At 40.9% G+C, this 17,458-nt stretch overlaps 1 protein-coding gene across 1 annotated transcript in view; it reads right to left on the reverse strand.

The window, feature by feature from the left end:
• The window catches only part of LOC131252701 (transcription initiation factor IIF subunit beta-like), a 41,652-nt gene extending 24,652 nt beyond the window's left edge, over positions 1-17,000 (reverse strand). The window contains exons 1-2 of the mRNA XM_058253381.1: positions 16,710-17,000; positions 6,601-6,709 (exon numbers count right to left, since the gene is read on the reverse strand). Of these exons, the coding sequence (XP_058109364.1) occupies positions 6,601-6,709; positions 16,710-16,925 (325 nt within the window). The 5' untranslated portion in view covers positions 16,926-17,000. The remainder of the gene's footprint in view (positions 1-6,600; positions 6,710-16,709) is intronic.
• Between the last annotated feature and the right edge of the window lie 458 nt (positions 17,001-17,458).

The following is a 17,458-nucleotide window of genomic DNA, read 5'->3' on the forward strand; positions in this document are numbered from 1 at the left end:
CATTGTAAATATCATTAAGGGCTGTATATGCATGATGTTTATTTCATCTCTTTCTTGTATTATCCTTTTAGGGCCTGTTTGGATTGAGGGAAAACATAGAAAAACTAAGGAAAGCAAACAATTCTCCTTTGACGTGACATTTCCTGAGTTGAGAAACATAAAAAAACAAAGGACTTCAGCCATTGGTGTAAAATATTGAATAAACAGATAATCAAAAAGAGTCCGTTCTTGTTCGTGCTCTCCAATTTCCATCTTCTTTCAAAACAATCAATAAAGGACTCACGTTGAAGAATGGATTCAGATTGGGAGCAAGAAGCAGGATAGAAGAAAGGGGAGCAACAAATATGACACCTTGCCAACCCTCTTCGTCAAGGGTTACCCTGAAGGCTGGCTCCCCATAAATCTCTCCAAGGTTTTTGGGAGAGCAGGGGCAGTGATGGATGTGATTATGCCTAGAGACAGAGGCAATGGACAGTACCATGGTTTTGCCCTCATCAGGATGAGCTCGAAGGATGAATTGTCTCGAGCTGTCTTGATGCTGCATGGAGTGAGTTTTGGGGAGAAGAAACTGCTCATGCAAAGAGTGAGGTTTGGACCAGATAGGAATTCTAGAAAGAACGCGGCTTCAGCAAAATCGGGAAATCCGACTCTACCGGATTCAAATCCAGCAATCCACATAACCATCCCTATGACCACCTCATATCGGGATGCGCTCGTGAATCCGATACAAGCCATGCGACATATTCACAAACCGGCAGGATCAAGCACGCGGATGGAGATGACTTCCCCTAAGGAAAGGAGATCCTATGCACCATACAAATAGAGAAAGAAGAACTGCACAAAGTGAAAGATGCTCTGAAAGACACGATGGTGATCATGGCTTGCAATGAAGCATCCATCCCTCAAATCAGAGCTTGGATTGATGAATGTACAAGAATCTGGCCAGCCATGTATACCATGTGACCAATAGGCTATAATGAAATATGGGTGAAAGGCGGTCCGGGAGTGAACTTCGATCCGCTGATCATGGCGGGTGTGATTCACAAATATGGCCCTGTCATGGGCATAAAAAGTTGGAACGAGTTCTTCGCGTTTGGCATGGAGGACTCTTGGATTCTCATATGGGGAATCCCACTGGAATTTTGGAACGATGAATTTTTCATCGTTGTTGCAGCGACCCTGGGAACCTTAATAGAGCTTGACCTGAAGACGAAGCTGGGAGTCGAGATGAGGGTGATCAGAATCCAGGTTAGAAGAAGGAAAGGATTGCAACTTCCAAAACATATCACCATATGCGGTGACGACAGGGAGATCGAACTTCCGATCCAAGTGGAAGCTCCGAACTCCCCTCTCTCGCGATGGGGAGACCTATGGCGCTGCAGAGAGCCTCCGCAGACGCCAGCGACTCTCAGCGACGAAGGAAGGGAGGAAGAAGGTGTAGATGACCAGTACACCTATGGAGCACCCAATCGCCACAGCGAGATAGATGGTGACCATCAATGCTCCGTCAGTGCATCGGCTCAGATCCAACCACGTGGCGGCCTCTCAGTCGTTCGCCGACCTCGCAATGAGGATCTCGTCAGCATGCTGGGCTCGAGAGAACCACGTGGCAGCATTTCCAACGCCCTTTGGCCTCGTGATGGGAACCCTGTTAGCAGGACAGGCTCGAGAGAGACGTGTGGTGGCTCGATAGTTGAAACGCTCCATCGAGACGACCATCTCGCCAGCACGTGGGGTCCACATGAACTACATGGCGGCAACTCAGATAATCGTCGTCCGCGAGGTGAAGAATACGGCCACCTGTTGAAGGAGAAGGCAACACATGTAGCTACAGCTGACAAGTCGACCTCGGTTACCGCAGTTCGACAACGCCCCTCAGTAAATACAGCGACGCGTGGCGGTTCGGCTTCTCGAGCTCTGAGGAGCCTCGGATCTGAACCATCTTATAAGCCGGGCCCAGAGTTAAACCCGAGGGCGCTAGCGATTTCGGATAACGATCCAACTATGATGTCAAGTTCAGGTCCGGACTTCCAGCATAAGGCAAACTCGGAACCTAATATATTAGATCTGAACCTTACACCTGTCCCATACCTGAAAACCATCGATCGAAAAGTGCCTTCATCCAGCCATCTGGACAACTGGGTCCCTGAGATCTTGTTGCCATCAGAAGACACGATACAGCAGATGAGTCCACGGTATTTGTTTAGCAACAGACAAATAGGGCACTCTCAGCAAGAAGGCACGAATCTGCACCCGCAAGTCATCTCGTTCGAAGATCCAGCCGAAGATCAGACGCTCGAGGAAGAATTGTCCTCGCATCTGGAGCCCCCAGCATCTATAGCAACCCCCGAGTCTGACCACTTCTCATCTTCCTGTATGGGTTCCGATCTTAACCTTCTATCCCTATTCCAAGATACATCAGGTGAAGAGGTCATCATTGCAAAGCCCCTCCAAACCAGAGTGGGGAGCTCTGTTGCGCCCGGAACTCTCAACAACAAGCTCATTGATGAAGAGAACAACCTTAGTCAAGACTATTCACAGGAAGAAGTGGATTCCTGACGCTATGGGACATGTCGGGAGATTCCTCGGACTGTCATTTGGCGACTGCCCAGAGAATTTTCTCGCCCTTTTTCAGTGCGTAAAAGCTCGCGGCAAACCTCTGGACCCCATGAGATCACTTCACAAATGAGCTCCAAGGTCAGGAAGCAACAGGGAACTACAACAGCTAGTTATGAGCTTAGGAGGAAACACCAGTTCTATTACCGAAGAAGGTAGAAAGGGATCACGAGGCAGCTCAGTTCACATATGAAGATGGTCTCTTGGAACGTGCGGGGCGTGGGGTCGAAGCAAAAAAGAAGACTTATCAAGAATTCTTGTAGTAGATGCAACCCCCAGATCATATGCCTTCAGGAGACCAAAAGTGAAATACTTTGACGATCATCTGTTGAAGACGTTGTGGAACACTGCAGGGATGCTCAATGGGTGGCAAAGGACACTATGGGCAGTTCAGGGGGTATTCTTCTGGCATGGAGATCAGCTCAGTGGACGCTCCAAAAGAGTTGGGTCGGGACCTTCTCAGTCACAGTTATCCTCAAAAACAACGCTACGGCTGTCTCTTTCCTCATCTACTCGATCTACGGCCCGACCAACTAGGCTTTAAGGGACAATTTCTGGAATGAACTGTCTGATATCAGATCAAGCTTCAATGGCCCTGTCTGTTTCACAGGGGACTTCAACACTATCAGGTTCGTTGGAGAAAAGTCGATCAGGCTCAAGATTAAGTCTGATATGGTAGCCTTCTCCAACTGGATTGACGGCAACAATCTAGTTAATCTTCCTTTGATCGGGTCCCGATTCACTTGGACTAATGGGAGGCTCTCCCCGATCCTATCCAGATTGGACTAATTCATCCTTTCTCCCGATTGGCTGGACATCCTACCTTCCTCTTCTCAGACTGTCCTCCCCAGGACTACCTCTGATCATTGGCCCTTGTTCCTATCTGCGGAGGAGGTAGACTAGGGACCAAAGCCTTTTAGATTTGATATTTCTTGGTTCCATGTTGCAGGCTTTAGGACGATAGTGGTTGAATGGTGGAGGGACTTTCAGACTCACGGTTTTGCTGGCTATAGTTTATGTCATAAGCTTAAGCTCCTGAAAGGAAAACTCAAGCAGTGGAACTAGGAGGAACGATACAAAAGAGAAGCGGAGATGGACTCGATCCTAGTTGATCTGAAACAAATTGATACTCGTGCTAAAGACAATCCGATGACGAAAGAGACTCTTTCCAAGAGAATCCAACTCATCCAATCCCCTTCAGCCAAAGTTTTGGAAAGCGAAATTTCGTGGAGACAAAAAGCCTGATCCAAATGGATCAAGGAAGGTGATAGGAATACAAGTACTTTCACAATGTAGCCAGCATGCACACCAAGGCCAACAGAATCAGCAGCATAGTTGTCGACGGCTATCGAACTGACGACAGAGATACGATCACCTGCGAAGCTATCTCTTGTGTCAAAAGGCTCCTTCACAGTGATGGTTTGACAAGACCTCGGCTGGATAATCTATCCTTTCAAAATATCAGTGAAGCAGATGCTACATTCCTAGAATCTCCATTCTCCTTGGAAGAAGTCAAGAACGTCGTGAGCACATTAGGAGGTGACAAAGCCCCTGGCCCAGACGGCTATCCAATTCAGTTTTACCAAGTTTTCTGGGAGCTCCTTCAAGAAGATGTGATGGCCTTCATCAATGAATTTCATGTCAGAGGGAGATTATCAAACAACATTGAGGCGACTTTCATTGCACTAATACCCAAGTTCTCAGGAGCATCAGCATTTAATGAATTCAGACCAATCAGCCTCATTGGAAGCCCATACAAAATTCTGGCTAAGGTTCTCGCTAACCGGTTGCAGAAGGTTATTAGGTCGATTATTGCTCGAAATCAGTGCGCTTTCATACCGAGCAGACAGATTATCGACGGAGCTCTTATCGCTAACGAGTGCCTCGACTCCAGCCATCGATCAAAGAAGAAACACTTTTTGCAGCCTGGACATTGAGAAGGCGTACGATCATGTTGAATGGTAATTTCTTCTATAGATGCTAAAGCGAATGGGTTTCGGTGACATTTGGAGGAATTGGATAAAGGAATGCATTGGCTTGGCTTAATTTTCCATTCTCCTAAACGGGTCTCCGAAAGGTTTTTTCAAAAGTTCCCGCGGTCTTAAGCGAGGAGACCCATTGTCCCCTTTTCTCTTCCTAATCGTCGGCAAGCCTCTGTCCAAGATGCTCCTTAAAGGTCAAGCGAAAGGAATACTCGAAGGTGTGCAGGTGAAAGGGATGCAAAATCCGATATCACATGTGCAGTTCACGGATGATATTCTTATCTTCTCTGAAGCAAGCATAGAAATGGTGAACAATCTGCGAACCGCAATTAGATGTTTTGAAGCGGTTGCTGGCCTAAAGGTGAATATGCTCAAGTCCAAAATTTATGGGGTCAATTTGGATAGCCAGGAAGTCAGCGATCTTGCTAGCGTTATGGGCTGCACCTCGGCGTCCTTTCCAACAACGTATGTAGGCCTCCCTCTGTGCATCGGTCTACCCAAGAAGCATCACTGGAACAAGGTCATTCACAGATTTCAACACCACCTTGTAGCGTGGAAATGTTGATACCTGTCAATTGGAGGGCGGCTTACTCTTATTAAGGCGGCGCTATCCAATCTGCCCACATACTTCATGTCTTTGTTCCGGTGCCCGGTTACGGTGCTAAAATCCATGGATACTCTCAGGCGCAACTTCCTTTGGCGCGGCAAGGAAGACAAAAAGAGCTTCAATCTCATGGAATGGAAGCAGGTTTGCAAACACATCAAGGATGGTGGAGCTAGTATAAAGGACTTAAAAATGATGAATTATGCTCTTCTAGGAAAATGGATTTGGAGGCTTGGCATAGAAAAAGACAGTTTGTGGAACAAAATTATTAAATGGAAGTATGGGAGCTCGGATGGTGGCTAGTGGACTAAAAATTCTTCTTCGTATAGGGCCTCCGCCATCTGGAAGGGTATCCTTCGTATGAAGGAAGAGGTCCTCCAAAGGATTGGCTTTGTAGTAGCAAGGGAGATAGTATCAGTTTCTGGACATTTACCCGGTTAGGAGACACCTTTGAAAGACAAGTTCCCCAACATGTTCCGGTTGGCTGTGAAGAAAGACAACTCTATCGCTAAAAATTACTCTATTGAAGCAGAGAAAGTGGTATGGAACATTCAATGCCGTAGGAACTTGGAGGATTGGGAAATCGACGAATTTCTGAAGTTGCTTAACTTCATCCAGCAGGCCTCTCCAAATCAGATGAACCCGGACAATCTCATCAGGAAAGCTGATAGATCCTCAACCTTTTCAGTCAGATCATTATACAATCAGCTTCTTCTTAATCCCAGCAACGCTATTTCGCATGGCCCCCACTACATATGGAAGTACCCGGCTTTAGGTCTTTGGTTGGTTGGCTGGGAACAGGAAAATCCTAACAGTGGACAATCTTAGAAGAAAAGGAATGATCCTAACCAACATTTGCATCTGCTGCTTGAAAGCGGAAGAAACAGTGGAGCATTTGCTTATCCATTGCCCGTTTGTATCCTCCATTTGGACAGATCTCCTTTCATGTTTCAAGGTTAGTTGGTGTTTTCCCAGAGACATGGACCTTCTCTTGAAAGCATGGCACGGCATCAGAATAGGCAACTTGAAAACCCGGCTGTGGCGGATGGCAATCCTTGCCACATGGTGGTCTGTGTGGACTGAAAGAAATAGCCGATGCTTCCGTAACGAATCAAAGCCCTCTCACTTAGTGGGTTCTAACGTCAAATGTCTCATCGATGAATGGGCCCCTCATACTGATGTTCTTAAAGATGTAGACTTAGTCTTTTTAGGGGCGTAGTTAGTTTCTGCTCCCTCAGCAGATTCTAGCTCTGTTGTAGTTCTGTTTCTTTCTTTAATATAATCAGTTATCTTTCAAAAAAAAATCAATAAAGGACTCACATCGATAAGGTAGGGAAAACGAGGAACTTCTAAATATTAAAACATGCATGCTAAAGAAGTATACATCAAGATCCTCACCTTGATTTGTCTCCGCAAAAACATACATTGGAACAAAGTCTTTAAACATATTCAGGGAGTAAGTCTTGGGCATATTGCCACCCTCATTGCCAGCCAATTCCATAGTGAACTGATTATAATTTAAAAAATGCATTAGTGAAAGAAGTATGTTGCAGAGTGGATGGACCCTAATCTGAAGCATAAAAGAAATTATTTTATTCAAGTAGATCAAGCATGATATCAAAAATGTAACAACTGATAACAAACAGATGCCACCTTATTATTAACCAACAAAGAGAGGATGCCAAGTGGCAGCAGAATCTGCAGCCTCCTGTGAGCTGTAAAAAACTTGGTAGGGCGATTGCGCTTGTGGGTTCTAGGAGGAACCCTGCGGGTTCTTCCAAGCAGCAGCATTTACTGTGCAAATGTTGGTTCACCTGGTTTGAAGGCATGCACCTTTCTTTTGGCAGGAATGCCACATAGCGGAAGGCACGTAGATTGTTTTAAAAATCATCCAATATGACATGGTATCATCCAAATTATACCGGTTTCAATCCGTAATAAAATGAGTCATCAGACTTATACAAGAACAAAAATGGCACCAAAACCGACTGATGCATGACCGAAATGGATGAGTTAAGGAGAGTCCTACTGGTTCAGTCCCCAAGCAAGTCGCACTCCAAAACTGCTATTTAAATCCCAAAGGGTAGGCGCGATCAGGGAATGCCTTGTACCCTTGACCAGGGCTCCGGACCTTTAGTATGAATTTTCACACTTCGGCAAAGCCAAAATAAATATTTTTCTTCTACCTACCCTATTGATTGCATTGTTTCATATGAAGTTCTTTCCTCTTGGTACGGGGACATTTTTCAGTTATCCTAGTAAGTAGTAACATCCCAAGATACAATGAGAAGTCCTAAGAGACTATGAGAAGCTCCTGCTCATCCTCATGAAAGTGCTGTAAACATGAACACCCTCTCTTGAGGTAATTTTCTGAATACCACGCATGGAAGCAAACGAGGGACAAGTTTTTTTTTAAGCAGGAAAAAAAAAAACAAAAAAAAAAAACAAAACAAAACAAAACAAAACAAAACAAAAAGAAGAAGAAAGAAAGAAAGAAAGGATCTTGGGATGCTTGGGATGGAACTCTCAAATTGGATGAGGAGGTCAATATGATCAAGCAAATGGATCATCTCGAGGTAATTACGAGATATTGTCGGAAATGGATCACAGTGATTTTTTTAAAAAGAAAAAATCCAAAAAAAAAAGGGTCAGAAAAATTGAAATATTGAGAAGATTCAGAATACATTCTTTTGTTGTTTTGAATATGTTTAGGACGTTGTAACGGCCACTCTTTGATAAGAATGTTGTCACAACCTATCTGATGATTTTAATTACCTGACAAACTTACATTGGCAGTAAAACTCCTATATTTAATTTCCTAAATATCTAATATCAATGATTTAGTGTATATTCCAACCATCCACATGCAAAACAAAAAAAAGGGAATTTTGGTGAATGTTTCAAACTGACAGTATTCATTCCAGAAGTTAGACGAAAATAAAAAATAAGAAAATTATAGAAAATCAGATGAACAAATCTAATCTAATGCATGCATGTATAGATGTAAAGAGTCTACATGTATTCCCACCACCCACACTCAAACAAAAAAAAAAAATCATATTTTGCTGAATTTTTCAAACCAACACTACTCATTCTAGAAATTGACCAAAAATAAAATAATAAGAAAAAAAATAGAAAATGAGATGAACAAATCCGATCTAATACATGCACATGTAGATTAAAAAGCCTACAAGTTTTCCAACCATCCACACTTTTTTTTAAAAAGTGAATTTTGGTGAATTTTTCAAACCGACACTATTCATTCCCGAAATTAACCACAAAAGGGGAAAAAAAAAAATCAGATGAACAAATATAATCTAATGCATGCATGTGTAAGATGTAAAGAGTCTATCAAGGTATTATCGGTTTGGTTCGATTTAATGTGCCACGTCTACAGTTTCTGAGTGCAAGTTTATCAAGCGTCATACGCCTCCAAAGTGTAATATTAAATCTCTTTGAAAAGCTTGGCTATAAGGACAAAAATCACCGCTCTATTACTTCTCTTTTGAAGTGACAAAAGAGAGTAAGAGGGAGGGAGAGAGCGAGCGAGAGGGAGGGAGGGAGAGAGAGAGAGAGAGAGAGAGTAATGCAGGACCATTTTCACATCGGGCTTGAGTGGGGTGGCCTGTGGGATGCGGGGGCACACTCGGAGTGGGCAGCCCATGTGAGGCGGGTGGCTCGTGTGTAGGGGTGTACACGAACCAAGTTAGCTCGATTAACTCGCTCAACTTGACTCGAAAAAGCTCGATTCAACTCGGTTCGAAGCTAAGTTTGAGCCGAGTCGAGCTGATTTTTTTAGCTCGAAAAAATTTTCGAACCGAGTTTGAGCTTGCCCGAGCTCAACTCGACTCGGATCAAACCCCAACTCGAATCAAACTCGGATCGAACTAGTTCGGTGACTCGGTTACTTTGATATTGATGTTGCTCACCAAGTGTTTGATGAAATGACTCAACGAAGTGTCGGCTAGTGGCGAGGAAGGTATGTATATGAAACAAATACCATTTTTCCTCGATTTTGATGTTGCATATAAGGTGTTTGGTGAAATACTTGTTGTTGTTTTACATACAGTGAGAAACTGAAAGTATCATGCATGTGTTTGTGAAAATGCCGCAGAGGCTCGATTTTAGCTCGAACTAGCCCAAGCTGCTAACCGAGCCGAGCTGGCCAGTCAGGCTCGAGGACCGAGCCAAGCCGAGTTCGAGCTAGGGTCAGCTAGTGGCCGAGCTGAGGCCAGCTCAACTCGGTGTACACCCCTACTCATGTGAGACGGAACCCATATGATTTGGGGCCCACGAGGAGGGTTTGGTCGAGAACTTAACCCATGGATGTGGGGCCTAGGCTATAAGATAAAGGAATTAATTTATCATGCTCTATCAGTTAGAGCTTTTAGAGCAAGTGATTAATTGTCCTACATCAAAGAGAGAGAGAGAGAGAGAGAGAGAGAGAGAGAGAGATCACAGAGGAGAGGAGAATAGGAGGAGGAAAAGGAGAATCCCATCCTAATGATCCCAAGTATGCATGATTGTTTTCTTAAAGAAGAATAAGAAGGGGAGGAGGAGGAGAGTCCCATCCTAATTCTCAGGTACACAAGTTTTCTTTTTCCTATGAAGAAGTTTTTTTTTAACTATTGTGCAAGGGGGCCGCTACGCCCAAATTTTTAGGGGTACCCGTTACGCCCCTGTATCGCATACCGATACCGTTACATAACAATTGTTACGACCATTACATAACCGATTCAGCATACCTTGACTGGCATACTGATCCAATTTGGAGAGGATGATTACCAACGATATGTTAGAGAGTAGATGGCTTTGCATCATTCCTTCATGACCTAGGCATAGTTTTGTCGATACATGGAGCAACAGTATTATGGCCACCCTAGTGGGAACATTGATAATGACTTTGAGATGCCTCGTAACCAATGTTGTCAAATCGCATATGCGATCATGTGCGATCACATATGCCTATGTGCATATGCGAGCATATATGATCACACAATCGCATATGCAACCGCATTTATTTATTTTTTCAAAAAATTCAAAAAATGTCATATATATATATATATATTACAGCAACTTGAACAAATCCAACATGGATAAAATTATATTTGTGAGAAGATTGAAGAAGTTCTCGAGTAGAAAATAGATCCATATCTTCATTTAAGTGAGAAATGGGTCTTGTTTGTTATACAGTTTTGATGATGAAATCTGATTTAAGAGATTCATCATTTTGGAAAGAGCCTTCTCGATAAATTTCTTCAGTGAAAACTTTTGGAATATGCCAATTTTGAAAAGATTGTTCTATATCAGAATAGCGTATCTCTTCTAAATTTTTAATTGACAGTTTCAGCATCAGCTGCTGTAGCTATACTTGTTGATTCTATTGAAGATTTTGCAGAATCAAAATTACTTTGGGTAGAAAACCAGTTGGTTACTTTGGAAATAACACTTTTGGAAGGTTTGGCAGATTTTTGGTTAACAGATTTTTGTCTGACAGAACTGTTAGATCTGTCTAATTTTTTGGCAGATCTTTCTGAAATAGATCTCCTTCCTGTATCCATATTTACTAAATTAAAATTAATAAGAGTGGCTTGTCAATAATAGAATTCCCCAATACAGGCTTTACGCACCACTGGCTAACGGCAACAGGGTATTACGACAAGGAAGCCTCGGACCTCTTCTTAACTTTAATTTGTAAATATAAAAACAGAAATTAAATCTACTGCAAAGAGATTTACCAAAAAAGTAAAGAAATCTAATTAATCTGACCTATAAAATAGAAATGCAATAAATAACTGTAATACATAAGAAAACTACTTACAAGGTGGCTTTGATACCAATTCTTCCAAGATCGGCTTGTAGGCAGCAACAAGAAACAAAAGAAAGGAAAGAGCAGACACTAGTTTGCTATTCAAGCTCTCTCTAAGACTAAACTTCTGAATTCGCTAGTCGAATTCTGTCTAAAACAAAAGAAAACATCTCTTTAAATAGGGAGTTACAAACACTATTACAAAAGACTATAAAAATGGTGGGTACAATCTGTGGGCGAACAGTACCCAGTTTGGCAACTATTTGGCAACTGTGCGGTTTTACTGTATAGTTTTTACTATATGCTACAGTAAAAGTACGACAGTGTTTTGGCGTTTGTGATTATTGGATTTATCTGGCTTTATGGTTTTGGCAGTGCTTCTTCTGACGGTGCTTAGGCGGCTTCGACTTGAATTTGGCGTAACTTTGGCTTGAATTTTGGCGGAGGCTTTTGGCAGTGTTGCTTTAGAAGAAAACATCATCATCATCCTAATTATTTTCAGGAACAGCTGTAGATGATCCTTCAGATTCAAGATACGTAGATCCATGTCAACTAGAGACTTGATCTTAAAGGGCAATAAAAGCAGATTTGAGTTCTGCTAATTCTTGCTTTAGTTTGGCAATTTCATCTGGTTTTGAAGAGAGGACTTCTTTGAAAGATTTTGGCATTTCTCTTTTGGCCAATGACTGCTTTTTTGTTGCTTCGAAAACAATGGCGCAATCAAATTTATTCCGCCATTTGATGTAAGTGGATTGAAAAAGAACTTTGGCATTTTGATATTCAGAGGGTAGAACCTCGTACTTCCATTTAAGAATCCATGGAAGTCCATGTTTGGCAAAGTATTGCATAATAAAATGACCTGGAAACTCCGGATTTTGCATTTTTTCGATTTTGGCATAATGAGGGAGGAGTTCATTTGGCAAGATTGAAGAGTGGCCTCCAAATAGAATCCACCATTGAGTATGAAACCAAGGCAGAATTTCTTTGGGATATGGTCTAGAAAAATTTAAAAACCATGAGTGGCCGTTTTTTGAATTTTAAAAAAGGAGAGCATATTTCCATGCTACCATGTAGTCCCAATAGGAAAATGGATGGGACTGACTATTAGGACTTTGGACATTTTGGAATTGGAGAAAATCTCTTTCCCAATTCCAAAATGTCCAAAGTCCTAATGGTCAGTTTAAAGTCGAAGCCGCCTAAGCACCGACAGAAGAAACACTGCCAAAACCACAAAACCAGATGAATCCAATCATTACAAACGCCACAACACTGTCGCACTTTTACTGTAGCAAATAGTAAAAACCATACAGTAAAACCGCACAGTTGCTAAATATTTGCCAAACTGGATACTATTCACCCACAAATTGTACCCACTGTTTTTGTATAGTCCTTCGTAATAGCGTTTATAACTCTCTATTTAAAGAGATGTTTTGTTTTATTTTAGACAGAATTCGGCTAGCGAATTCAGAAGTTTAGTCCTAGAGAGAGCTTAAATAGCAAGCGAGTGTCTGCTCTTTCCTTTCTCTTATTTCTTGTTGCTGCCTACAAGCCGATCTTGGAAGAATTGGTATCAAAGCCACCTTGTAAGCAGTTTTCTTATTTATTACAGTTGTTTGTTGCATTTCTATTTTATAGGTCAGATCTATTAGATTTCTTTACTTTTTTGGTAAATCTCTTTGCAGTGAATTTAATTTCTGTTTTTCTATTTACAAATTAAAGTTAAGAAGAAGTCCGAGGCTCCCTTGTCGTAATACCCTGTTGCCGTTAGCCAGTGGTGCGTAAGGCCTTTATTGGAAAATTCTATTATTGACAAGCCACTCTTATTAATTTTAATTTAGTAAATATGGATCCAGAAAGGAGATCTATTTCAGAAAGATCTGCCAAAAAATTAGACAGATCTAACAGTTCTGTCAGCCAAAAATCTGTCAAACCTTTCAAATGTGTTATTTCCAAAGTAACCAACTGATTTTCCACCCAAAGTAATTTTGATTCTCCAAAATCTTCAATAGAATCAACAAGTATAGCTACAGCAGCTGATGCTGAAATTATGTCAATTAAAAACTTAGAAGATATATGCTATTCTAATATAAAATAATCTCTTCAAATTTGGCATATTCTAAAAGTTCTCACTGAAGAAATTTATCGAGAAAGCTCTTTCCAAAATGATGAATCTCTTGAATCAGATTTCATCATCAAAACTGTAAAACAAACAAGACTCATTTCTCACTTAAGTGAATAAATGAATCTATTCTCTACTCGAGAACTTCTTCAATCTTCTCACAAATATAATTTTATCCATGTTGGATTTGTTCAAGTTGCTGTAAAACCATTAACTCGATTGGGTTTACAAGCTACTGCTCTTATCACTCTACGAGACAAGAGATTTAAAAACTTTAAAGATTCTCTAATTAGAATGATTGAGGCCAGTCTTAGTGATGGTCCAGCCTTTTTCAATTGTATTCCAAATTTCTGTCTTCCTGACAGACAAACATTTGTCTAAATTCCTTCGATTAGGAATTTATATAAAAGGTTTTGATATGTTAGCAGGTAGTGAAAATATTGCAATAACTTATCATATATATTATAAACTGATGAAAACAATTACACCTAGAACAGCTTATGAAGGCCAACTCAAAGGTTTAACTACCTTACTGATGACAAATCTTACTCATAATGTCATCACACCAAAAAGAATCATTTGGGACCATGTCAATCTTTCCAATTGGCATCTTGAAGATGCTTAAGATAAACCTCCAAAAGAATCAACAGAACCAGAAATTACTCAAACGAATAAAGATGGATCTGTTGATATTCTCTTTGCCAAATATACTCAACCTGAATCAAGTTCCTTCCAAACATTGCCAAATCAAAATCTTCCAAAAACTATTCCAACATGTCTTCAACCCTCGATATCAACGACAAGAAGACGATTATAATCCCTCTGAAAGTGACTTCCTCCCGCAGGTCAATATGATTTCAGATACCTGCCACCAAAATCAACCCGAGTCCTTTACCATAGATACTGAATATCTAATAAAGGATTTCCACAAACATCCATTAACAAAATGGTACTTCCAAAATATTCCTGACCCTATTAAAAAGGATCTCAAAGAAAAATGGTATCTTCAAATGAACCAAAATTAGATTACCATTCCCTTTTTCACTTGGTTTAAAACCTTTAGTGAAATCCCACCTAATAGTCCAAAAGAAATTCTTATGCTTAGAGATCTCACACGAAAATGGGAATCTGAAGTTGGAACTCAAATAAGCCAAACCTTTCCAGGCTGCAATGAGAGGAAGGTGCAAGAACAACTCTCTCTCTCTCTCTCTCTCTCTCTCTCTCTCTCTCTCTCTCTCTCTCTCTATATATATATATATATATTAGAAATTAAGGAAAACTTTTCTAAGTTACTAAATAACTAATTTTACAAATTTAAAATACATTTGAGAAAAATAAAATTAATTAAAAAATGAATTAAACATCAAGTCATCAACATTCAACAATATAGTTAACAAGTAAGAAGTAACAACAAAATCAACAAGCTATTCGTTTATTATCGTAGAAAATCAACAAGCTATCTTCCTTGAAACTTGAAAGCGCTTGAATATTGATCTCCCATACTTCCAAGAGATAGGGAATGTAGGGGAGAGAGAGAGAGAGAGAGAGAGAGAGAGAGACAGAGACAGAGATTTAAGAACACTTAGATGTAGGAAATGTAAGAGACGGAGAGAGAGAGAGAGAGAGAGAGAGATTAAGACCACTTGGAATTAAGAAATGTAGGAGAAGAAGAGAGTAAGAGAGTTTTGGGGTGAGAATATTGCAAATGGAGGAGGTTTAGAAGCCTTTTTATAGGCAAAAAAATAAAAATAAAAAATAAAAAAATTGCAAAAAATAAAAAAAAAAAAAAAACTAATGTGCCATGGCCAATATGCAATCGCATATTTTTGCATATGTGATATAATCGCTGCAATTTGCATATGGATATGCACATATGCGAACTGCATATGCGGCCGCACATGTCATCATTGCTTGTAACTATATGTGGTTTGAGGCAAAGGTATATCTTTTGTTCTCTTTAGTCTTAAGTAGTATTTTTGTGTTTTATTATTTATATTATATGATATTTGAATGATATGAACTCATTTTGGTTCATGACTGCATCACTTATGCAAACAGCGCATTGTTTAGGCTCCATACAATGGCAACTTATTGAGCATACTTTTCTTTTTTTTTAATGAGTTCTGTGTAATCTTGTCCTTTTAATCATCTCCTAAAGTTTCAGTGAAAAATTCATTCATTTTCCCAATGTTTCCCGCAGCTAGCAATCCATTCCATGATACATGCAATATCTCCCATACAATACCAATACGTTTCCATATCCAAGGGTGCGATACGGGCATCACTCTATTGAACAAATGACTGACCTTGTTCTCGAACTTATCTAGAATAAACATCTAGAGACTATCAGGTTACATCCATAAGGTGTCAATTTTCCCTTTCAAAAAACCCATTTCATAAAGGTGCATGATGACAAGAACACTTCTGATCAATAATTTAAAAATGAATCTATTTCAATCATTTACCAAATTAACCTAAAACCATTTCCTGAACCAAGTTAAAACCATTTGACGAAAATATTTAATGGAAAGGAAAGCTGAAATTAGGAAGAATCTAGAAGATCTTAGTTGTAATAAGTCTACCATGAGCCTATTTTCGGGATGTGATGAATTTTAGAAAGACTCAGTATGCTAGCAATTCGAGTTAGGAATGGTTTCAACTTACATATTGTTTTTAGAAAGACTCAGTATGCTAGAAGATCTTAGAAAGACTCAGTATGCTAGAATTTTAGAAGTTGGGTTTTCAATTGTTTCGGTGATAACAAAGCATAGGACTAAGTGGACAGGGAGTAACAAATTAAAATATTGTTTTTATTTATAATTATTAATTTTGAGTTCTTAATCATAGCTTTGCACTATGTAGCTAAAAATTCAGCCCCGATAATCTCCTGTTCTCTCTTCTTGTTTTGTGGAATTGTCATTGCCATTGGGGATTGTGAAATCCATTGTGAGGATTCACCTCTTCTTCCTATACACACGAAGGACCATCAAGCAGTTCTACAATAGATGATCTTATTATCCAATGACATCGATAATGGCACCACTGCTACATCCACAATCTCTCCATCATTTCCTTCTCATTTTCTTTGTTTTATTTCTTCTTTCATTCAAATTGAAGCCAAAACTCTATTGGACCTGATGATCCAATGACATCAAAAGGGGCACTGCCACAGCCGCAATCCCTCCACCATTTCCCTTCCTTTTCTTTCTTTTATGTCCTTACTCTTTAATTCAAATCATAGCCAAAACTCTACCAAAATTCACTACTAAAACTTGTCAAGCAAAATGACCTAGGCCGAATCGATCCTTAAACTCGAATCCTACCATTCCTCAGCCAACCCAAAAGACTCAGCCAAGAAGCGCAAAGACTCTGTCAACCCAACTCATCAATACTCGAGAACGGCACAGGTGGTGGGTTAGGGCAGGTTGTCCAATCTGGCCAGATCAGCCGTGATTGCTACATGTCGATATAAGGTACCAAGAGAAATCCCCACATCGAATCATCTTACATTCCAGACATAGTAGAATTAGGGTTTCAAGAAGATAGTGGCAGTAGAGAGAGAGAGAAGGGTGGTAGAACCTGAACGGAAGAAGAGTCTTCGGGGCGGAGGGGATCGACGGAGAGGACGACCTTAGCGAGGGGGGGAAGGTGAGAGGAGTCAGAGGTGTGCGCCCGAGCCTGGGCCTGCCATGACTGGGACACCACGAGCGGGCACTTCATCAACCACACAGATTTCTCCGCCTTCCCCGTCTCCAAATTGCTGCTCCATTGATCTTCTTGATGCTGAGATGCCATCTCTCTCTCCCTCCCTCTCTATCCCTCTGTGTCTGGAGAAAAAATCTCTCTCGCTCTCCCTGTCTCTCTCTCTGAATTATACAAGGACCGGAAATAGCGTGCAGCCACCGGACGCGGATTGCGCGGTGACCCTGCCGCCACCGACATATGGTAACCGGATTTTGTGGGGCCCACCGTTATGTATATGTTTTATCCACACCGTCCATCCATTTTTCCAGCTCATTTTATTGAATGATCTCGAATTTTAAGCAGATCCATAGCTCAAGTGGACCACACCACATGAAGCCGTGTGGATTAACGCATGCTGTTGAATACTTCTCATGGGCCGTATGTTTTGGAAGCAGATTGGCTGGTGTACCACACACCACCGACCTGGCTGATGTGTGGACGTCGCCAAGTTCTGTTGGTCCAATCATGAGGTATGTGTTATATCCAAACCGTCTGTCCATTTGGTGAGCCCGTCACAAGGCCTGAGCTTAAAAATAAGACAGATACAAAGATTAGGTAGACCACACTTCAAAAATATGGGTGAT

Source organism: Magnolia sinica, chromosome 1 (genome assembly GCF_029962835.1).
Source record: "Magnolia sinica isolate HGM2019 chromosome 1, MsV1, whole genome shotgun sequence".
In the NCBI taxonomy this organism is placed as follows: domain Eukaryota; kingdom Viridiplantae; phylum Streptophyta; class Magnoliopsida; order Magnoliales; family Magnoliaceae; genus Magnolia; species Magnolia sinica.